Source organism: Coenobita brevimanus, chromosome 98 (assembly GCF_032717465.1).
Source record: "Coenobita brevimanus isolate Jiangsu-jjx chromosome 98, ASM3271746v2, whole genome shotgun sequence".
Taxonomy (NCBI): Eukaryota; Metazoa; Arthropoda; class Malacostraca; order Decapoda; family Coenobitidae; genus Coenobita; species Coenobita brevimanus.
Genome location: NC_137051.1, coordinates 650,437 through 674,161, shown reverse-complemented (window position 1 = coordinate 674,161; position 23,725 = coordinate 650,437). Strand labels below are relative to the sequence as shown.

At 40.6% G+C, this 23,725-nt stretch overlaps 1 protein-coding gene across 1 annotated transcript; it reads left to right on the top strand.

Moving 5' to 3' along the window:
- The first annotated feature begins 4,876 nt into the window (after nt 1–4,876).
- Nucleotides 4,877–18,476, top strand: LOC145414147 (uncharacterized). Its single transcript, XM_080283714.1, has 12 exons — nt 4,877–5,044; nt 5,990–6,128; nt 7,134–7,257; nt 7,766–7,916; nt 12,000–12,517; nt 13,208–13,290; nt 14,127–14,302; nt 14,683–14,824; nt 14,971–15,146; nt 16,794–16,979; nt 17,733–17,918; nt 18,255–18,476. The coding sequence occupies exons 1-12, from the start codon at nt 4,877–4,879 to the stop codon at nt 18,474–18,476; spliced, it is 2,271 nt and encodes a 756-aa protein (XP_080139840.1).
- The last annotated feature ends 5,249 nt before the right edge of the window (nt 18,477–23,725 follow it).

Below are 23,725 nucleotides of genomic sequence, written 5' to 3'. Positions count from 1 at the left end.
GCAACTCGAGGGCTGGGGGAAGTACACGAGGTCCAGCCAAGCAAGTAGTTATTCAAGGGTCGTGGACGTGGGAGGGCGTTGGTCTGTGCACGCTGTGGTTCCTCATTCCGGCTTACATTTTGATAGTGATAATAATAATACGTTGTCCCTTAGCCTCCGCCTGTAAAACAAGTGTCGCGCGTAGTACAGTGTTACGGATGCCTAAGTGAGTTGTACAAGGGAGAAAGTTTAACGATGTCTTTAGAAGTTCCCCACGTTGTCCTGAACCATGCATTTTCTAAGTTCAGACGAGGGTAGTAGTTAGGAGTTATGGCCTCTCAGCTGCATTCCTCCACGCCACCACGCCGCACGTGCCGGTAAGGTCTTTGTACTCGATCCTAAGGGCAGATCGTGGAGTTAATTGCAGTAGTTGTCTGATTGTCTCCGCACTAACTAATTTGAGGCATATTTCAGTTTCTGCTCTTGAAGATGGGTGTCTATCCTGTGGGGTGATAAAATACCTTTATCCTGGTAGTATATGTTTCAGCCCATTAGTTTCCCCCACCCATGTTTGATTGTTTCTTCCCTCCCCTTTCTTCCCCTCCCCCACTCGTTTCTACCCTCCCATCTCCCTCTTCATATAGCTTGTAAGTAGTGGGCTGTCGGTAAAGGCTATAATATAGTTCTTTAAAATAGGTGGAGGTCTGCAGCCAGTAATAATCCATAGTGGAATTTGTGATGCAGCCCCTTGCGTAAGTGCGACCCTTGCATGTTTACTGTGGTCTGATTGGAAACCCAAACCTCTCGTTTTCATGTCATGTCTAACAATACTGGCGTGAGACGTATCATGCATTACGTAAGAGTACATGTCTGATAACGTCGTGTTGACTTCTTGCATCAGTCATTTCCTTTAAGTGAGACGGTAAGTGGTATTGCAAAATAGCCACCTCAAGTGTTGTATATCCACCTTTTACGTACAGAGTGGATACAAGGCTGATCGGGTTGGCAGGCTTTCAGGGATTGCTATGAATACATATTTCTTCCCAGACTGCCGAATAGACTTTTAACTTATTTTGGAAAGACCTGGAGTAATAAGCAGCTTAATGAAAGTTGTCCATTGCCCTCGCTCAAGGAGTCAAGTACTCAGTTTAGGACCTACTGAACGAAGATGTTATTGTACAGGCCTAACTACCCGGCTTCCCACATCCAGACGTTTATTCAGCGTAGGAGACACCTCGAATTGGAGGGGTTGTAGGCATGTACCCTGTTACTTAGTGACTTTACTAAATATATTCACCTGGTAGTAGCAAGGAGGATTGTCACTGAAGAGGCTTCATATGGTGTTTAGGTACAGGTATTTCATCAACTTCCCACCCCTGGCAACACAGTTCTGTCCTTTCTCCACTTGACCCCCCCCCCGCACACACACACACACACACACACACACACACACACACACACAGCAAAACTTGGAGCTGTGGTACAGTTCCCCTTTACATAAGCATCTGTGACACGCTACCTTGTTCAGTTATTCAGGGACGTTTCTAGGATTGTGGGAATGAGAGTGATAAACACTCGGCGGCAGGGGGAGGAGGGGGGGGGAGGAAGAGGAAGGTGCTAGGGAGTGGAGAGGAGGGGGAGTGAAGCAGAACGAGGGTAAGGAGGCAGGGGGTGAAGGTGGTGAGGGTGGAGTCAGGAAGTTGAACAGTGCCTTAATTGTGTAAGATGAAGAGACGCCATGGAAAGTGTTGTCCACAGTTTAGACTGTAGAGTGAACTTAATGTGTTGAGTGCATGTTGATGCTTATTTCATGAGGAAGAGGAGATGGAGAGGGGAGGCGAGGGGGTTGTGGCGGAGTAAAAAAGGGAGGGGGTTGTCACACCTGGCTGCGTGTTATATATGATGACTTTATGTTTGCATTCCATAGTATAACACACATCACTTATAAAATCGTATGGCATTAGCTGCGATAGAACATGGTAGAAGGTATGGTATTTTGTGAAGCGCATCTGTAAAGAAATATGTGCAGATTTGGTGTGTGAGCAAGTAGAGCCAGGATTGGTTGTCTAGCCCACATTACTGGACTTCATAGAGCATCTCGAACTGTCACAATATTAATGGTGCCAATATTAACGCACGGGTCCCTGTGCATCTCTGGTCAGTTGCTTGATCGTTACTGTTATTCAATTAACCCTTTGAATGCTAGGATTTCCAGCTTGACAAAATGTTCGGTGTTTGCCTAAGTTAAGTTCCTATTTGCATGATGTAGACTAATAACGAGAGGGTTTAGATTAAAATTATTCTTGAGCTTGGGAAGTCCCTTGGTTTTACTTTGTTTTTAAGGATTCTTTCGTATTAGCCGCAGTAAAATATATAACGATACTTAATAAATTGATAACAACGTTAGATTAACCCCCATCTGCCCTAGGACGTTTTATTTTACTTTTGCTGACACGATTTTAGGGCCCACGTAATGAAGAGGTTAACGAAGGCACTTTGTAGCCCATCCATGGCTGTAGTGAATGTTAGCCAAAGATTTAGGTCAGTCTCAGTAGGGTAATGTCAGATGTTAGCCTGAACAATAACCGAAATAATCAATAGCTGTTACGTTTATGAGAGAGAGAGAGAGAGAGAGAGTTAAAATTAACACTTCAAACCCCGGGGCGTCTCTCACATTTCATTATTGCCGTCTGAGAATTTGATAAAGTTTAGGACACTTTTCGGACTGAAGGGGTTAATTACAACATTGATCACCTTCCCTCCCCCCTCCACAGTTAGACTCCTTTCTTAAGATAAAATCGTCTGGCATCGTCAAGAATAAACAAAAAAGTCAGGCGGATTCAAGGAGTTAATCTTACTGTATGATATGCTAAGTATGCGGGTGTTGAAATTCCAGTGTTTTTGTGGTGAGGGTGTATTGAGCGGGTGGATGGTTGTCGCCCCTGCCTCGTAGCAACCCCACAACACATTCCCAGAAAACGACCACCGTCACACACTCACCTCTCCCGTTTATTATTCATAATGTCATCTTGGTGGCCTTTTCTAGATAGTGTTGGATATTTTGCTTAATATTCTGATATCCTGGTGAACATCATGGCAGGTAGACTAATAATAGACTTGTTTTTTCTGGGAACCACTACTGTCACCGCCACTGACTGAACTCATTTCATAATTTTATCGTAGGCATATATTGTGTGTAATCGCAAAGGCCTCCTCTGGATAATTTCAGATATTTAATTACTGTACTAGTAGCTGTGGAGTTAGTAAATGTATCTGATCATCCAATCTTTTTTGCCCCATCACGAGCGTGGGAACCCTGGGCTAGGCTACTCAGCTCCTGCAGTTAAGGCGAAGGTGACCAGCCTTGCTTGCCACAGCACTAAACCCCCAACCATCCCTTGCATGTAAATGTCTAAAGAGCCTCATCCGGCTGGAGCGCCTTAACCCACTGGCTCACCAAGCGTCACTTGGTTAGCCGGTTACTCGGAAGCATTTTGACATGTAACTCAGTGTAGAGCCATCAGAGCGCAGCACGACATCGAGTGAGTAGACTTAGAATCACCACTGCCAGCACAGACTGGATTTTAAATCGTTACGTACGTCGTCTTTGGAGGCCTTTACGGCAGCTACAGTTTTATGTAACAACTCCGTTTTTTCTTTTTTTTCTTTTTTTTATATAAGGTGGACGTGATGTTTCCTTTACATTTGACTAGTTGGAAGTAAGGCAAAGATCAGGCGTGAATAAGTGAATGCTTGTATGCTCAATGTCGTAACTGGCACTCGCTTGGTATGCTAATGTTTATGAGAAAGTGGGTTAGTCGGGGATGATGATTAAAGAGGGAGCAAGACCACTTATTCTGAGTATGCATACCGTGGTAATACTGCAGTCATATCTATTTGGTGTGAAGAATGTGTAGCTGCTGCATTTATAACATTCCTACAGGTGTTAGCTTAGCTGTACTGCCATTAGGGTGGTGTTCGGTTGTCTTTTTTGTGTGTGGGGGGGAGGAGGTCATGCTGCTTCCTGTACCCACCGTATATAATGTCTGCCGCAAATAAAATGATAATGGTGATGGTGATTAAATTTCGTAATATTTCTGTAAGATGAATGAGAAGCAATCTGATGTAAAGGTGCGGGAGGCTTTTGTTGTGGTGTGAGAATAATTGCAGGCTGGGCCATGCAAGGTGAAGCCATTTTGGTCATTAGTCCTTGTCAGTGGCCGCAATTCACGCCTTGATGAAATGCTCTCTCTCTCTCTCTCTCTCTCTCTGAGTTGGTGTCGATCAACCCCAGTCTGTCTGGGTGAGCAGACCTATCAACCACAGGCAAGCAACTGCCTCTGCAGAGCTATTCCATGCAGTGAACTGATGTTCCCCCTGTGGTTGACACAGTACCTTTCCACAGCAAGGTGTTGGGGAAAAAATGTGGAGGTTTAATTCCTGGGTGGATGCCACATTTGTCTCCACCCAGTTAGGCCAACAGGGGCATCATAGTAGGCTCCACGTCACTCAGTGATCTGGTTTGATGGTTACCACACAGCTTTGTAAGTGGTTTCCTGGGTTAGAGGAAACCATTAGACATGTCACCCTGTGGAGAGCCACTTGAAATAGGAAGAGGAATAAAAAGTGATCGGAGGGAAGTGGAAATGTAGGAAGGAAGGAAGGCACACAAAAATAGAATTATAAAAAGTGGAAACGTTGGACAGCACTACACCAAGTGGATGATGGTCACCACCACCTACCACCTTTCTCATAGTACAGTACCTAGCAGTACAGTAGTTGTAGTGATGAAAGGGTTACATAAATAGGTTGTTTTGCCTCATGTGACATTGTCTTTCAAACAGAATGTTTGTGCCAAGTTGTGCGGGTGAGTGTGTGATGACAGACCAGCAGAGCGATGGCTGATAGTGCACCACTCTCTGCATCTATCCCTGTCATGGCCCCCTCAGGAGCCCCATCCAGGCCCCGCCACGGGTCCCCCCGGGGCTTAGCCAAGTCTCCTCAGTCACCCAGACCTTCTCGGCCTCCTCGTAGGCGCATGATTAGTAGCAGCATATCCAGGGAAGTGAGTATACATACCATAAAGCAGTACAGAACAAGTGTTGTAGTTAACTGAAGATGCTATTCTATTTACAATGCTTAATGCATCAGCTGAACCATGTCATTCTTAATATTGCATATACAGTGCCTATAGTTATACCTTATAATACTGTACTGTTGTACTGTATTTTATTTATTTATTTTTTTAATATAGTATATACTTTAAGTGGATGTATAAGATAGCAGTTATTACTTCACCCTTGTAGGGTGCATTTGTCTGTGCCCTTTATTAAAGAGCGTTCTCAATTTATAAATCATGGTAGTTTAGCCTATCAGAACTTCCTAAGTGATATTCTGTTTCATCCGTGGACAGATTGCATTCAGCAGTTTCAGGTAGTTTTGCTACATTAAGCTGTACCGTTTTATTGATACTTAAGTTTCTTTCATAACAAGGTGTATTTTTAACTGATCTGTGCTGTGTCAGCAGTTACATGTTTGGGAACTACACACATGGTAAACAGCAGCTGTATATGAGTATTCTTATGTTATTTCTTGCCACCAGATGATTTTATTCGGCTTAGGAGAGTCCCGTAGCAGTGAAGGAGGTTTTCTCTAAACCCTACAGTTTAGAAAATTCTCCATACTGAATGAAGTAGTCTGGAGTTAACAGGAATAGGATATAGTTTGTGCTGAAGAGGTTAAAATGAATTTTTTAACTCTTGTACTTAAACCACATCACTGATATATATTTTGGTTTCATTTTTGCTACCATCAGATTGTTTTATACAGCATAAGAGAGATGTTTGGAAGTGGTGGGGATGTATAGCTGTCATTAACCCATGTGGTAAGAGAGACCTCTTGAAGTTGAATAAAATTTGGAAGGAGCAAGAATAAACTGTAACTCTCATACTTCATTGAAGTGATGGTGTTAATAATCCTGAGTTCTGATCCATTGTATTTACCTCCTCAGTTGGAATCCATCAGGGTGCGTCGAGCGAAGTTGGAAGCCCTGACAGCATCGCTTAGACTGCCACCTCTAATACCCTCGGACTTGATGGGGCCATACTCCTCATCTGTCCTCACCCATGCCCCATCCAGAACGTACACTGGTGAGATAATTACCATATGCCTTACCTTGTGGTGAAGAAGTCTTCATTATTCTTTTGCACCTAATGCCATATGATTTTATCCATGTGAGAGTTGTAGGAACCTGAAATTGTTAGTTTTGTCACTGTTAACACTCATGGTTGTGATGACTCTAGTGTTGTGCTCCAGATACAGCAGATCCTCCTTTTACAATAAACCAGCATACGATGAATCACATATACGATGACTAAAACATTAGGACCTTTTTCAATACACAGCACAATCGCATGTGGCATATATGATCATTATGCTCCTGTATGAAGCCCCACTTGTTGATATACAATCACTATTTTTGCTGGATATGATTGCCAACATGCAGACTTGGTCATTTCTTTGTTCCAGTAAGGCCATCAGATCGATCACTGTCAGATGTGTTATTGTTAGTAATGGAACAGTAGTGTGGTGTTGGAGGTCAAGCAGCAAGTGAAGTGCTGTGAAGCGAAATTACTAGCTGTACCAGCTTCAATGAGTTTGAAACAAATTTTTACTTTTCTTTTATGGTAAGCAGCAAGTGATGTGCAGTGAAGTGAAATAACTACCGTACCAGTTTAGGCAAGTTGGAAACTACTTTGTTGGGTGGGTGACCCTTGGCCAAAAAATATCCCCATTGAACCCATGTTATAATAGCTTTGATATACAGGCATCTCTCATATGTTGAATTTTTTCAAATACCGTATCTCCTCATCGTAATGTGAGGGCATGCTTACTTTGTAGCACTACAGGTATTGTAGCCTTGCACTGAACACCATCACAGTTGGAAGATTCACACAGTACACCAGGGGCTGTATCTTAAGTTGAAGTTTTGTATAAGAGTTTTTCATTACATTTTCATGTTACTCAGAGTTACCAAATATTTAAAAGACTGACTAGATTGAATACTAAATTGAAAATGACCAAGCAGATTTTCTGAAAATGACTGCTTTGAGGAAATAGAAATGAGTAAAAATTCTTTATAAATACTTTCCCAGGGCCAAGACAAGTGCACAGAGTGAGGATAGGAGAACATCCCCCTGCCACAAGGACCCCTGGAGGCTCGGCTGTCCACCGCCCCCACTCCAATAGGCTTCCCCCTCTCCCTACTCCACCCAGGACGTACGTATTGGGCACATTTCCAGATGTGATTTTACATTGGTCATGTTTGTCAGAAAATGCACCCAGGAGTTTGGAAGTGCTGAACTTCTTTTTATTTTGGAGCAATGAAAAGTAAAAGGATGTATGGACTGTTTTAGTGGGCACTTTGATAATTTCAGTTTTGTTTCATCATTTTTGGATTTTACCCCTTTGTGTGAAATTATTGGATTCTTGAGTAGGATGATGATGAACTGCTAAGTTGACATTGCTTTGACTGCTATTAATGGTAAGCACTCTTAAGATTTCAAAGCCTTGGGTGAAGTGTAAATGATTATTTGGCCCATTTCATTGAGCATGCTGTTTCATATTTCAGCTGTAGAACAATTTCACTTTTTTAATCCTGCCTCACCCCATTTCTTATGTGAGAATTAGGGTAAAAATGATTATAATGGTGGTACTGATGATGGAAGTGTTACAGTTTTTCTGCCATTACCAAAATTCAGTTAACTGCTTATTGATAAAATTTCAGCTCCTTCCACAACCCTCTGCCAAAGATTGGTCAAGCTCGAGAGATGCTAGGTGAGTTGAAGACAAGAGAGGATGAGCTGGGAGGGACTGTGGAGGAACCCCCATCCCCTGAATCCACACCCTCCCCCATTGTGTCACCCATGAGTCACGAGGTGAGTTGTTAGTGTGTGAAGTTATTGAAGGGATTGATTTACATCTGCACTATGATGATAACTTTTTACTTGTCTGATACCCTGATTTTTTTTAGACACCATTCAGATTTAAGGGGTTACCTGTAGCCTTCATCATTCCCTGCTCTACACAGCTAGGTTGCTATCCTAAGCTGAGTATAATCATGTGGTAGGAACAAGAAGTGATATCCTTGTGCTGAAAGGGTTAAGATTCTCATATGAAGACTGAGTATCAAGCTATTGAAATATCAGTTTTGTGTTGACATAAAATGGGCGAAATGAAGAATGAAATACTGTAGTGGCTTAGGTTAGTAGGCAGAGAGTCGAGAGGAAGAAAAAAGAAAAGACACAATGTTAGATTATATGAGAAGATAGGCCTATTTCAGAAGTAATATTTATGACTGTGAGGCAGTTTGTTTGTGGTCTCCTCTTATGGGGTGAAGGCATCAGGCAATAGATAGAAAGATAGATAGAAGTTGGGTTAGGATGATGATGATGATTACTGTATTACAGTAATGAGAATGATGGTCTGTAATGTTGGTTGAGATGCTGATGGAACTATGTTTTTGGTTAATAGACATACAGTTGGATAGTTACAGGCCAGGGCATATGTTCACTAAAATATCAGTTCTTTGTTGTAAGTAGGGTATATTTTTGCTGGAAGAATGTGACATGGGAAGATTTGATACAACACTCTTAAACTTGTAGTTGTCATATAACAGATTTTGTTTTATAAGAATGTCATGAGAAGAATAAGTACTTTCCTTGTTCCTCCTGCAAAAGAAAGTCCAGTTATGACAAGTAATTAATAGTAAGTCTGTCACCCTGGTCCCAGAACAAATCCATTTGTATGATGTGAGGTTCTCTTCACCCCAGGTTCCTCCCGGCTCTGGCAAACGACATTCGGTAAGGCAAACCTCTTTCCTGTTCACAAGCCTTTATCATCCTGGGAAGGGTGCCCAGTTGATGTTCACTTAATTAATTCCGTGACTGCATTGATCCTTTGTTTGTTTTATTTTTGCCATTACCAGATGATATTTCCATCTTATAATATTAAGGATATGGAAGGTACTGGAGTAATTTCAGACAGATAAGATCTCCCTTTATCTGAACGTTAGTCTGATGGTATCGAGAGCTTAATGACTTGGCATCATTACAAGTACAGGCAGTCATCAACTTACATTTAGGACATGTATGAACAACGACAAAATTTATACCATAATACATGCCTTTGTTTCTAATTTCAGAGCAACTTAATAGTGATTCATAAACAACTTGAAGTGAAAATAAGAGGTAAATTATCACCAGCTTAATAAAGAAGTAAAGAAAACTAATTTGAATGAGGTCTACCTATACTGTCAGGTAATATTTAGCCAGCTCTTGAATAAAATTGTCATATTTAATTTGGTACTTTGTTTGATGCCTCATTTTTAAAGTTTCATGCATTGGATGTAAGTGAACTGTATGGTTTTATTTTCAGTAAGTGCACCATACACCCAAAATGTGAGCATAGTACAGTACTGTATGTTTGTAGTTTACTTTACAAAATCATGTTTTTCTCCCCTCCAGCCTGCCCCATCACCATCACCACCTCAAGAAGATGTATTGGTAAGTGCTCTCGTGTTGTGCAGTATACAGTATATCTGTTTAGTCTTTGTTAATCCTTGCCAGATTTTTAGCATTTATTTATGCCTATATGCTGTATTGTATATGTAATTATGATTACAAATAATACTTAACTGCTATACTGTATTAAGAATAAAAAAAAGTTAGACAAGACAACCTAGATTTGGAGTTATGTAAATTTATAACAAAAGTATTACCCTCCAGCCTGAAACCTTTTCACACGGAAGTCCATACATGAGTGATATTTGCATGTTTTGTTTGTAAATCTCTACTAAGGTTTTGGAGAGAGAGAGAATATACACAATCTGTTGAAATTACACAAATAGAGCTGTACAGTAATGAATTAGATAATTTAGATAAACAACTTAGTGCTTTGTCATATCATTGTATCGTATGGTTTAAAGACCCCAACATGCTTGCATGCATGCATTGGCCTTGATCACCTAATGGCAAGTCTCCATGGTGCTCAGTGTTTGGCAGCCTCCCAATTCAATCTCTTATTGCTGAGGTCACACTCTGACTCCCAGTTTTTTTTTTTTTTTTTTTTTTAAACCTTACCCTTGATATTCACATTTCTCACCTTCCGCACCTAATTGTCATCCTCCATCTTCTCAGGGTGTGCAAACCATCTCAATCAACCCAGCTTCATCACAATACTAACACATTCAAGTCCCATCCTTCCTCTCAACATTACACAGTCTTAGCCTCCCACTCCCCCCCAGGCCTCTCATTCAAGGATGCACTGCACATTCATTTACATTTGACCCTATGAATATCCTGTTCCTTTACTGCCCAAGCCTCACTACAATACAGGATTACACTCCTAACACATGCCACGTATAAAGATCCTCTAGCACAGAGGGATTGTAATCAGCATACTCTTCGTCCTAAAATACATGTTGCACACAGTGTTCTTTGCTTCCCCAAGTTTGAGTATGCATACATCAATTTCCTGCATGTTGTTAAAGGTACAAACTGAAAAGGTTTAGTACGGGAGCGAGAAACTCTGTCTTTGTATTAGCGTAGGGATATGGTACCACTCAGTTCAGTAGTTTTGTTGCCAGCAGACTCATGCCTCTTGTAGCACAGGAGGTGAAGGGGGAGAGATATTGTACATCACCTTTCATTCATTTTCTCATTCATATTCTCAGAAATAAAAGAGCACAATTCAGGATCTTCTTACCCCACTTGAATGTAATGAGTTACGATTAATGATGATTGTTTCATTGTATGTTAATGTGTGGAATGTCTTTTCCTTGTACTATACTTTTTACATTCATATTTTTATTATGTTAGTTCTGTGTATTGCAACCGATACAGTATCTGGTTAATGCTGTTATTCCATTTGTATGCAGTAGCTCTAACTGAAGTAAGGTTAAATGTGATGAGGCATTAGCTACAGTTGTGATGATGATGATGAAGATGTCCTGATAATGATTGTTTTATGCTTTGCACACTGCTTTTGAAGGATTAAGCTGTTGTCCCTTTTTATACAATGTGCAATACAGTACTAGTTAAGCTGAATTGGTCTCTGCACAGAGTAATATTTATATGCTAGATTGTTATAAATGCACACACATTCTATTATTTACAGTTCAGTCTCATCTTAAATGTCAGGACCAACGGCCTAGCCCTGGGTTCCTACGCTCCTCATGGGGCAACGTAGGATTGGATGATGGATGGATGGATACAGTACTTTGAATTTGTGTAATTTTGTAGAACTGTGGTGACCATCATCCACTCATTTGGTCTAGTGTTGCCTACTTCCTTAATCTTTATCATTCTTTTTCTGTGCCTGCCCTCCTCTCTTGCTGTTTCTCCCAACTTTCCTGTCACTTCTTATTGCTTTTCTTTCCTTTACAGGTGGCTTTACATTGAGTGACAAGACAAATGGTTTCCTGCAAGCCAAGAAACCATTTACAATGCTGGGTGGTAACCATATTAACCAAACCATACGTGCTCCCTGCTTGTCAGCAAGTGGGTTGGTGGAGGGTTAGTGCCCCTCCCCGTAAAACAAATAACTTAAAGTCAAATGGCCACCTCTTACGGGATTATGGCGTATGGCAATAGATAGATAGATTGTGTAACTGGTGTTGAAGCATTAGAAATACAGTTTAATTGATTTTCATTATTTAGTTGAGGCTTTAATACTGTACTACTGTATATGTATTTTTTTAAAATATATATATTGCTTCTTTTCCAGTCTGCAAGAAATGTATCATCTCCAGAAGTGTCAGAAGATAAGAAGGTAAGACCAAGGTTTATTGTGAAGGATGATGAATATGAGTTGTAAATTTGTTTTTACACTGTTTTGGGATGAGATTAAGATGTGAATTTAGTCCTTTCTCTTCCCCTCTACAAGTATGATGAGAATGATGTATATTTGTTTATGCCCCATTCCCAGGGTAACATACTTTTAATTTGTATACTTCCTCCCAGGATGATGAAAGAAAAACAGTAATTAAACAGATTGTATTGGAGATGGCCGGTGGTGCCCTGCCAGTCTGTGAGCAGAGTGATAATGCTGGTGTCACTTTAGCTGACAGTGCCACAACTGACACCAGCACCACTGCCACCTCTGGCATTGATGCAGCAGCCAGTGACATCAATACATCAACCACCACTACTAATACCAATACAGTCGGTACCACATCTAACACCAATATGGCCACCACTACCACTGATACCAGTATGGCTGCCACTGATACCAGTGTGGCCACTTCCAGCCCAACTAAGACTGTCATTGATCCTGAGGTTAACACTGGTCCTGCCACCACAACTCTCGAGTCCACCACAGACACTGACAGCACCTCCTCTGCTGACACTGAAACCGCCACCAAGCTGGCAGCTACCGTCAAAGCCCGCCAGTTACTCTCTCTTGAAAACAACCCACCAATTGATGATTTCCTAGAAGCTGGAGTACTCAAGGTTGCAGCCCAGAACTTGAAGCACAGTGTGTAAGTTAGAAGGTTTAGTTTGTGCTTACCCTATTGCTTTTTAGTGTAGAGCTCAGCTGATGCAGTGGCTTGATCTGACAGGTATATGTGAAGTGCATCTCTATTGAAAGATTAATAATTGATAATTGGGTGTATGAGCTAAAGCCGGGTTTTAGGGGGGTGGAATGTGAGAATATTTGTTCCATTTCACATTCTATAATGTTCACACCTTTAACTCTCTTGCATCTGTATATTCTCATTGGTACTAAATCCTTCCATGTTTAGGCAGGATAGAGGGGTCAGGATGATTATGATGAGTGGCTTGGAATCGTAGTATGAAACAGTGGTAAGTGATGATAGAGGGGCTTGTAAATTATTTAATTATAATTGCCATGCATATAAGTAATTTTATGGCATGTCAAAATCTGGCTGGAATGTGAGAAATTCACTAGTTAATGATTATCTAAATCCAGACTTGCTGTTGAACTGAGTTGCAGTTTGTGTGAATACTGGTAAAGATTTAGTCATATATAACTGCATTTTCCCAGTTTCACCTTGGTATTTGATATAAATAAATGAAACGTGCATGTCATTCATTATTGTAAATGTTGGAGTGTATGAATATTGATAGTTTCATTGTCTTTTGTTTGTAGCAAAGTACTATGCAATATCAGAGAGGAACAGGAGGAAATCAGTGATTTAATTTTGCAGGAACAACGACCTACTTTTTGAAACAGCATGGGTGGTTACAAACATTGCCTCAGGGACGTCACAGCAGACACAGGCAGTGGCAGGTGAGTGGCACACCATGCAATTAACCCGTCAGGTTGGTAATGTGTATTTGTAGCTTTTCTTTATTACCAGACGAGTTCATCCACCCTAGATCTCCCTAGTAGTGAAGGTGTTAATGGTGGTTGTATTTATCCCCGTGTTCAAAAAATCCAGAAAGCACTCATTTCTGACTTCTTTGCAGTTTATGATTAATCATCATCATCATCTGGACCTCCTTTCCCACCCTAGGGCAGGGTGAGGAGTAGCAATGTCCAGACAGCCCAAATTTGCCCAGTCCAATGGGCCATGCTTCCATTCACTCATCATTCATTTATGATTAATCACAGTCGTAAAAGAAGTTTTCATTTATCAGCTTAATAATGACACCGATATAAGTGAAACACCTTTAAAGGCCTAAATATTTTAGAAATAATTTCTTACTTATAACTGAGCTGCAGAGGGTCTCAATGTTATAAACTGTATTGCTGTACATATTTGATATTTTTTTCCCAGCAGTTTCCATCAGTGGTTTGAATTAATTAGTTGGTTTTGAGAATTTGTTTATCATACAGGCCATAAAACACATCAGCTGTACCATGACCAACCTTAGTGTAGGGATTCCTTAACCTCATCATTGTGGTGTTGTATTTGATTTATACAATGTCTGGACAACTTTATTCAGCTTGTGGATTTTTTTCTAAGTGGATAGGTTAGATATCGCCTTCATTAGCCCCGTCTTGACTGGAGATTCCACCTAAAGTTGAATAAAACAGCATGATGGCATTGTAGATAAAATAAAAAAATTCATCATCAAAGAGGTTAAGAAGCAGCATGGTATCTGAAGTGATTGATTGAACAGAGGCTGGACTGATCGAGCCTCTGGTGCACCTGATGGAGTCTTGTGAGGATAGGGTGAAGGACCAAGCAACATGGGCGCTTGCCAATGTTGCTGCTGACGCGGAGAACTTGAGGAATGCAGTTGTGGGGGCCGGATTCCTTACGCCGCTTGTTGCTTGGATCAGACAGAAAGCTTCTGTGAGTTATAGTGTCAGTGTGTATCGTTCATCATTGTGATAGTGTTGCCATTGTAATCATCTTGATTATGGTGGTGGTGGTGGTGTCAGTCCATGTTGGTTATTAGTCTGTTCCATCCTTGGCCTGCAATCATCATGTGGCTGAAACAGTGCACAGTGCAGACATTTTGAGTAGATTTGCAGAATATTAAACACTTCAGAGACCTTGGCACTTCATGCATGTTGAACTGACTGAATAACCTCATCAACCAAATAACATTAGTTTTCTTGATATCTATAGTCAGTTCATGCAGCAGAATAAAAGTCTTTAGATGGGAAGAATAAAATAAATAGTGTCTCAGTACTGAAGGTGAATTTTATCACTATATCTCTGTCCATCAGATTGCTGCCCTGCGCAACTCAACGTGGGCTCTGAGCAACATATTCAGGCTCAAAGACTTTCACCTAACTCATGAGGATATGAAACTTGCCCTGGATACCCTGAAGGAGGTGTGTTTGGTCAGTGAGGATAAGGAAGTAAAGAGTAAGTACTGTACTGGAGAGAGTTACCAGTGTATGCACACACCTGCATGAATGGATATACTGTACACACACACAACCTGAGAGAAAGAGAGCGAGAGGGACTGCCTTACTTTAATGCAGCGTTTATTTCTACCCATACCATTACAGAGGATGCCCTGTGGTGCCTAAAATACATGACACAACACACCAATGGACCCATCCAGTTGGTGGTGGATGGAGGTGTTGTTCCAATCCTTATCCCATTTATGAAGGACAAAGATGAGAGTATTGTGACTGTAGCAGCTGGCATTATCGGAAACATTGTCTCTGGGACTGATCTTCAGGTTGGTTGTAATTTAACTCGTGCAGTCTATGATGTATTTTGTAATTTATTTTGCAGTGACCACTCAACATTATTTAGTTAGGAGAATTTTTTCTAACTTAAGATGTTAGATTTAGCCATCATTAATCCTTTCATTTCCAGGCTAGTCTCCCAAGCCTCCTAAAATTATCTGTAGGTAGCTCACCATCCACTCAATCGATGTAGTACCGCTTTGGGTGTCTGCCCTTTCCTCTCTTCCTTCCTTCCTCTTCTGTCTTTCTTTCATTCATTCTTTCCTCTTCCTTCTGCTTATGGGTGACTGTACACTGAGTGACAAGCCAAATGGTTTCCTGTACACCAGGAAACCATTTATTGTACTTGGTGGTACCATATGACCAAATTATGGCACCTGGTGGTTTGTTGAGTAATTATGGTGCTCCAGTCGGATTGAGCCAGTGCAGGTTTATATCCAAGGGGAGGTTGGGGTTTATTGCTCACATAATGCCACTGAGGGATGAGTGAGGCTGGTCACTCGCATCTTACATGTCAGGACCAACTTGCCGAACCCCAGACTCTTAAGCTCCTCATGGGGCAACATAGAATTGGATTATGGATGGATGGATGGTAGGTTTCACTCATACTGCTGCCATATATTTCACAGTCAGACTACAGTGAATATTAAATGAAAGTACTTGAAACCTTAGTTTCTGATAATAATTAACCACCATGGATACTTTTATATCCTGAAAATTATTGTAGTTTTTTTAATATTCATAGTAAATACTGTACTGTACTGTACTTCCTCAGATGCTTCAAATCTTAGGTTTGTTACTGACAAAGGATATTGATGCATAGATTTGTATTTGCTGTAAGTCTTCATATGCAGCCTTTTTTGACCACTTTTTAGGTAGTTTATATGAATGAATATACAGTACTTTATTGCAGAAAATTGCCTGTTAGCCATTGCACTCTGGACTTAAGATTTACCGACATCTTCGACATGGACGAATTCTCAAAACAAATAAGTACTAAGAACACTTGTAGCATTCATTATATTGCTGCAATTTATAGTCACTTGTGGTTGTTTTGCTGGGGGGGGGGGAAGTGAAAAAAAAAAAGTTTATACGTAAAAGGTGGTGCAGGTCACCGGTACTGCTCACTGGCCAAGCTAATGCAGTGGGATGACAGATTTATGGTATATAGCAGAGGTGATATAAATTTTAAAAAAGGGGGGGGGGAGGAAGAAAGAAAAGGGTACATATTTAAAGATGTTGCCAGAGGCATCCAGCTTTTCATCTAAAGACTTTCTCCTTGGAGTGCAGCAATTTTCATTGCTTTCTGTAGAACTGATTTGCCAGTTTGCTCCTTTTTACACTACTGGTTTTATGGAAAAATTATTTGAAAACCCTCCTAACATACTGTATACTGTAACGTAGACTACTGCATTGCATTTAATTAGGGGAATGATGCTTTTTTTTTTTTTTTTTTTTTTTTTTTTTTTTGAGGTGGATGTTTAGGTTTGTATATTTAAGAGATGGGTGTACAGGCTTATTGTTATACAGTATATTTGGTACTGTACATCCCAGTTGATGATTAGGATGCAAAGACAGGAAAGGCAGGCATAAAAGTATGAGAAACATATAATAAAAAGTCAGTTGTATGCTCACAGACTGATGAAGCCTTGGAGGCAGGAGTTGTACCTGTCCTACACAGCATCTTCAAGGCTGCCGACAAAGCCAGGACCCGCAAGGAGGTGGCCTGGGCACTCTCTAACATCTCTGCTGGGACAGTGGCACAGATACAGATGCTGCTGGATGATGGAGTATTACCCACACTGCTGGAAATCATTAGATATGTAAGCTTCAGAATTGTGCTGCAGTTTGCAGTCTACTGTACATGTGCAATCCCTTCAGTCTGATGACATTTTATTGACGTATCCGTGCTACCCCCAGACAGGTTTAGTCAGCTTCTGAGAGACATTTTGTAATGAAGGGGTAAATGAAACCTGTCTCAAACCTCTCCGGTTTTGAAGAGTCTTTTTAAAATGAATACAGTCATCTGGTGATAGGAAGAATAAAGTGCATAACACATCAAATTAAAGGGGTTAACCTGATGAGGATCTTTGTCATTCCGCAGCTTTTTCTCCGTTGCATAGTGTCAGAATAGGACATTGATATTGCTGTACATCCTCCCCATAGCATATCATGAATAGAACTGTGTTCTAGTGCTAATCTGTTGTTTCAACATTAAAGATGGAGAGCTGGCAATTTTAGACAGTTTTAAAGTTGACAGTGTATAGTACAGCAAACTTAATTGTATAGAATTTCACTTTCATAGGGCACTTCAACTTGTTCTAAGTGAATGGTTCAGTATAAGTGCTGGAGTGAGACAAAGATATGTGATGTTACATCCTGTGTTAGGAATCAGGTACATGATGACTGTGATGATGGTGACTTCCATACCCACCTTTCTGATGTGAGAACTTGTGTTATAGTGATGAAGATGGTGATAACATTGATGTGGAGAATGTTGATGTTGATAACGATAGTGACTGGTTTATTTTGCCAGCTAATCTGATCTTCACTGCCTAACTCAAATTTCCCTCCAGGATGAATTTGAAGTGGTTAAAGAGGCGACATGGGCAGTGTCAAACATGGCGGTGGGAGGGTCAGAGAAGCAGGTGGGAGTGTTGGTGCAACATGATGTGGTGAAGGAAATGGTGGGGCTTCTGACACGCATATCTGACCAAAACATCATCATGCTAGCCCTCACCACACTCATAACAATGATGGAGGTACAGTATGTTTTGAGTACCTGACTCTGCTGTTACACAACCTGGATACTAAGCTGTAGTTGCAGGAAATTCAATGAGCCATAGTAATGAGGTGGGAATGAATTACCTTTGGTCACTATAGTCAGTTACTATGGTATCTGGTTCATTTTAGTCTTCCAACATGATTTGTAAGTGTTCAGGTACTGCAGACCTTTAACATCTCCATTCTGATGACATTTTTCAAATTAAGCTAGCACCAGATGCATTAAACTGAATTACGTCTGGAAAATGTCATCGGAGTGGAGTTAACCTTCATAACATACTTTTAGTGATACTGTATATTTTCTTTTCTTACAGCATGATGAACATGTTGAGATCATCAAGGATCATATACAAGAGTGTGATGGCCTAGATTGTCTGTTTGAAATAAAGCATAATTTGGACAATCTAGATGCATCTGAAAATGCTAGAGATATATTGAAAAAGCACTTTCCAGATGTGGATGAGCCTAATGAAGATGATGAGGCTGATGCAGAAAGTCTCACAGAAACTGCATCAAAATATGTGCCTGATGAGTGAACTAAAAAGAAAATTACGTGCCATCTTCTGGTGAGTCGTGTAAAGTACGGGCATAACTGTAGTTGGGGACAAAATCCACCCTAATATTTCAACTGTTCTGTCTCTCACTTTCCTTTGCAAGCAAATATTCCCAAGCAGAGAATGACATGGCATGCTATTTGCCCATAGTTGATTCTCTTTGATGTGATGCATTGGAGAGGAAAGTGATAGACATGCTCTGTGAATAGTAGGTAGACTTTTGCCTCTGTAGCATGACATGTATGTAAACTTGATTGCATTTAATCTTATTGTTATTGAACATCTAGATCAAGTGCCTTCATATTCTAAATTAGATTAGTTACTGGTATTTTTTCTCAATGTCCAACTCATGATGATAGTGTTTAGTGCCTTCTGTAGCCCATTCAGTGTGAGGACACTTTTTTTTGCGGGGGATGCAATTTTTCAGTCTGGAGGGGACAGATGTAGCCTTGCTCCAGTACTAGTGCTGAATAATATAACTGAATAAAGCAGTCTGGTGGTAGTGAAAAAAAAAAAAAAAAAAAAAATCTTCATACTGAAGTGTATAAATACGTAACACATGGAGGTGCTACTCGTTCAGTATTAGTCTATTTTGGTTGTTTGTGGGCTTAACTTTAGACAAACCAATCTTCAGTAGTTGATATGATTCACAGTGATGTTAGTTTAAAGTGAAAAGGTAAGAAACTCCACCAAATCTCATTATTTTATGTTATTTAATGTTTTGGAAAATGTTTAGAAACTATGAAAAGCAAAATTTTGTATGCTGATGATGTTGAAAAAGAGAAGACTTAAAAAGGAAATAGATGTGAATAACTGTGATACAGTAAGTTATTAAATAAATACAGCAGTAGAGATGGGTATGTATGTTGAAGAAAAAAAAAATCATGGCTACAATTGCACATAATGTAGTCCTGGCTAAGAATCATCACACCATACTGAACACTGCTCTTCCACATTTACCTTTTTGGTGTGGCAGTGGAGAGGAATGCCTTGATGTGGTGGCATCAGTATAATAGAGCTCCTTCACTGCCCAGTTATTCTGCACAAGTATCCCTAATATCCCTCCATATTCTCCAAAAGAAGAACGATCAATAAGGGAAGGAGAGAATCTTTAGCATGCAGTCTACTGGGTTCAGTTGAGCCTGGGGCTGCAACAACTGCTACTCCTCCAGTGAATTGTCGGTATGAGTGATGAGTGAATGGACATACGAGTAAGGCACATTTGACCGGGTACTCTGTAGATCATTTTCACGCTTCATCTTTATGAACCCTGCCAACCCTATGTTGCTGTAGGAAATGATGGTAGGATAGTAACTGAGTGTGATTTTGCACATACGACATGCTGATGAAGTAAAATGTATGTTGCTTTAGTGACTAAAATCATGACTGATGGTGATAGGAATGCTACTTGAGGGCTGTGCATGGAATTAATGATACATGGCGAAATTAATGGGCCAACTTAGATACATGGACACAGTTAGGGTGGTGACAGTGAGTGCATGGATAACATAAGTTTGATAAGTAGAGTCTAGAAGTGAGGTTGAATGGGTGATGAGGATGAAGACTAAGGAAGAGGTGTATATATGGGTGGGAGAGTAAGATGGAGGTTAGCTTGGAATGATGTGTGCCCATTTTTCATTAGTTCTTCCTCTGTTTCCCTGCTGATTCTAGATCTTACATATCCCATATATAAAAGAAACTGTGTTAGGAAGGCAAGTCGTGTACAGTATGGGTACTGCCCATTTTGTTCCAAGTAATTGATGATTGTGATACTAGATGTTATACATTTGTACATATGAGACATGGTGCACTAAAGTCTCAAACACGACACATTCCAATAAGTCCTAAATAGAGGCGGTGCTGTATGCCCATATTCATGTTAGGTAAGCAGTTGTTCTAGTACTTAATTAGCAATATATTTTTTGTACACTGGACTCTTTTGGATATCAACACCACTGCTTAAATAACATACAAGAGCATATTAACATGGCATGTGCAGAAATAAGATGGCAAGTACGAGGTGCTAGGATCCTTGTTAACTGGCAAGAGTGAAAAATTTTTGCCCAATGCCAGTTGACATTTTATGCACTATGCCTTGTACACAGTATGTCCTCATTGTAATTATTATTATTTTTTTTTTTCGTTACATCAAGGTACACCAAACTTTTTTATTAAATTTTGTTTGCTTCTTATAAGAATATATTTTCTCTAATTTACATGGCTTCACCAGTTGTATGAAAAATGACTGTTTAAGAATGTATCCCAGGCTTAAAATGAGGACTGCCTTTTTATAGGAGGACAAAGCATTGTTTTGGATAGCTGTGTTGGAGGAAAGTTACTGGTTTATATTTTTCCAGCTTTAACTTTCTTTTACAGTTGTGTGTTCCAGTTTCCAGTATGAGTTCAGTGTGCAGCAGTTATGTATTGTGTTTATGTAGAAAATTGAGGAATAAAGTTTAAGTTGATGGCTTAGTGTTGATGACTCTTTAGGTGATTCCAGCCATTGTTGTTGTAAGAGAGGTGTCCTGGGCACAGGTACAGTACATTGTTATATTGAGACCATATACCAGGTTAACATACATAAACCTATTCTCCTGATGGCTGCTCCCCATATGTCACAGTCTTTAGCCATTTCCCTTCTGAAGCCTCAATCCTGAAGGTCCCCATGTAGGCAGTTGGGGCCTCAGTAATGTGGGAGTGGATTTGCAGTTCATTTCATTGGGCATGCTGTTGATAGTATTCATGCATTTGTTTTTTCTCTTCCCTTGCATCTAAATTCTTCCTCACCTCATCATTAGGTGGGAAAGTAGGTTAGGATGATGCCAACTGTTTCAGTAGTCAAAGGGTTGTAGTAAAAAAAAAAAATGCATTTGTTGCTTACTATATTAACAGAAATGACACAAGTCATATTTACATAATACATTTTTAGTTCTATTTTCAGTTGCTTTTGTTGCCATTTGGGTTTCCTTATATTTTTTGTTTAATTTTGTTTCAGGCAGCACCAATATGAGTAGATCTGCAGTTTTTATTGGTCAGCAAGTTCTTCCTCTCTTCCTTTTGAGTTTTGGAATGCATGTGGTAAGTGGAAAATATTGTTTATGATACCATCACAACTGCCATTATCACAACTACCACTGCAGTTATCACCAGTGCCCTTACCATTACCACCACTTTCTCAAACACGACCATCTCCACAACCACCACTAATATTATCATTAGTGCTGCAGCTGTCACTACCATTTTTTGCTACCGTATTTTCCACAACCACTAGCTGCACCACCACCAGTGCCATCACAGCTACCTTAAACCTATATCAACCATTTCACCATGAGTCTTCACTACTATGGTAAATAAAATATTGTCATTAGTACATTCATCCTTCATCTAGTTCATTATTGCCCCAGTCAAGAGCATAGGGACTTAGGGCTAAGCTATTTAGTGAAATTTAACGTAAGCGTGACCTTTTGTTGTACTCTGAGCAGCATTCTGTGAGCAATGAGCCCCAACCACCCCAAGGATTTAGATCCCTAAAGGCCACATACAGCTGAATCACCCTAATTTATTATTCTGTATGTACTGTACTGTGTTTTTACTTCGTTTATGCTTATATACCTAAGTTACACACACACACATATATATATATACTGTATATATATATATATATATATATATATATATATATATATATATATATTGTAAGTAAAAGATATCAAAATTTTACAGTATTTTTGCATGTTATGGCATAGTTGATTGCTTGGTTTATTATATTTTTGTATTTGTTTTGCTAGTTAATGCTATCCATGTTTTGCCAAATAACTAAGTCCTTTATTGCAACTGCTGTGTGATACGTTGAATGAATAGTATGAGGAAAGTGACATGTTTGTATCTAGTACTGCATTTGTATATGGAATTTGTTTTATTTTAGGACAATGATAGTGTTGTAAGAAGTGATTTCACGGCAAGTAAGTGGTATGTAAATTAGTTTAATGATGGTTTTGATGTAATTGTTGTACAGTATTGACTAGATAGGTGGTGGCGAAATCAATACTGGCAGGTGATGTGGTGGTAATGGTGGTGGGTGGGTTGGAGGGGTTTGTTGTGGTTGTTGTCTGGCAACTGGGGGAGGTATGAGAGGAAGAGAGAGGGGGGGAGGGGCAGTGAGGGAGGGAAGAATGGAAGCATGTGAAGGGAGAAGGGGAGAAGGCATGAGGGAGAGTAGGAGAAAGTGAAAGAAGAGAAGGAAGTAAGACGGGGGGGAGCTTGCGAGGAAGTAAGAGAGGGTGAGTATGAGGGATGGTGAGAGGAGACGAGGGTGGGGGTGCATGTGAAGGAGAGAGAGAAATTGAGGCATAGGTAATGGAGGGAGAAAGTTTGGGACATGTAGGGGAGTGGGAGAAAATGATAACGATGAGTGAAGAGGTGATGGTAAGTGAGAGAGTGAGTGGCATGTGATATTATAAGGTGGGATATGCACATACTATACACCCCTTCCTTTGACTTCCTTTCTTGCCCCCTCCCCTCTCCTTCTCACCCATTCCCTTCCCTTCCCTTCCCTTCCATCCTTCCTTCCTTCCCATCCTTACCCTTCAGTTCCCTTCCCTTCCCTTCAGTTCCCTTCCCATCCCTTCAGTTCCCTTCCCATCCCTTCAGTTCCCTTCCCTTCCCTTCTCCCTTCCTTCCGTTCTTCCTTCCTTCCTTCCTATCCCTACCATTCCCTTCCCTTCCCTTCCTGTTCTGCCTTCCCCTCCCTTCCCTTCCCTACCCTTCCCTTCCCATCCCTTCCATTCCCTTCCCTTCCCTTCCCTTCCCTTCCCTTCCCTTCCCTTCCCTTCCCTTCCCTTCCCTCATCCCCTCCCCTCCCCTCCCCTCCCGTCCCTTCCCTTCCCTTCCCTTCCCTTCCATTCCATTCCTTTTCTTCCTCCCTTATTACTTTACATAGTGTCCTAATGTCTTCCCTCCAGATTTTTTGCATCGTATATCCACATTTTTTTGTTGTTTGTTTCCTAATACTTCTTTCGCACCTATCTCACTTCCTCCACTTTTCTTCCCTCCCTTCCTCCGCTTTTCTTCCTTCCCTCCCTCCCCTTTTCTTCCCTCCCTTCTTCCACTTTTCTTACCACCGTACCCCCTTCTCTTCCACCTCCTCTCCCTCCCTCCCTCCCTCCCACTCATCCCTTTTCATTTTGCCTCTCTGTTCCCTCACCATTCTTCCCCCCCCCCAACCTTTCTTC

Coding starts and splice junctions, on each gene's coding strand:
- LOC145414147 (XM_080283714.1), top strand. CDS start 4,877: ATGGCTGATAGTGCACCACTCTCTGCATCTATCCCTGTCATGGCCCCC. Junction 13,291..14,126: donor GCAGACACAGGCAGTGGCAG/GTGAGTGGCACA, acceptor TTGATTGAACAG/AGGCTGGACTGATCGAGCCT. Junction 14,825..14,970: donor TGAGGATAAGGAAGTAAAGA/GTAAGTACTGTA, acceptor ATACCATTACAG/AGGATGCCCTGTGGTGCCTA.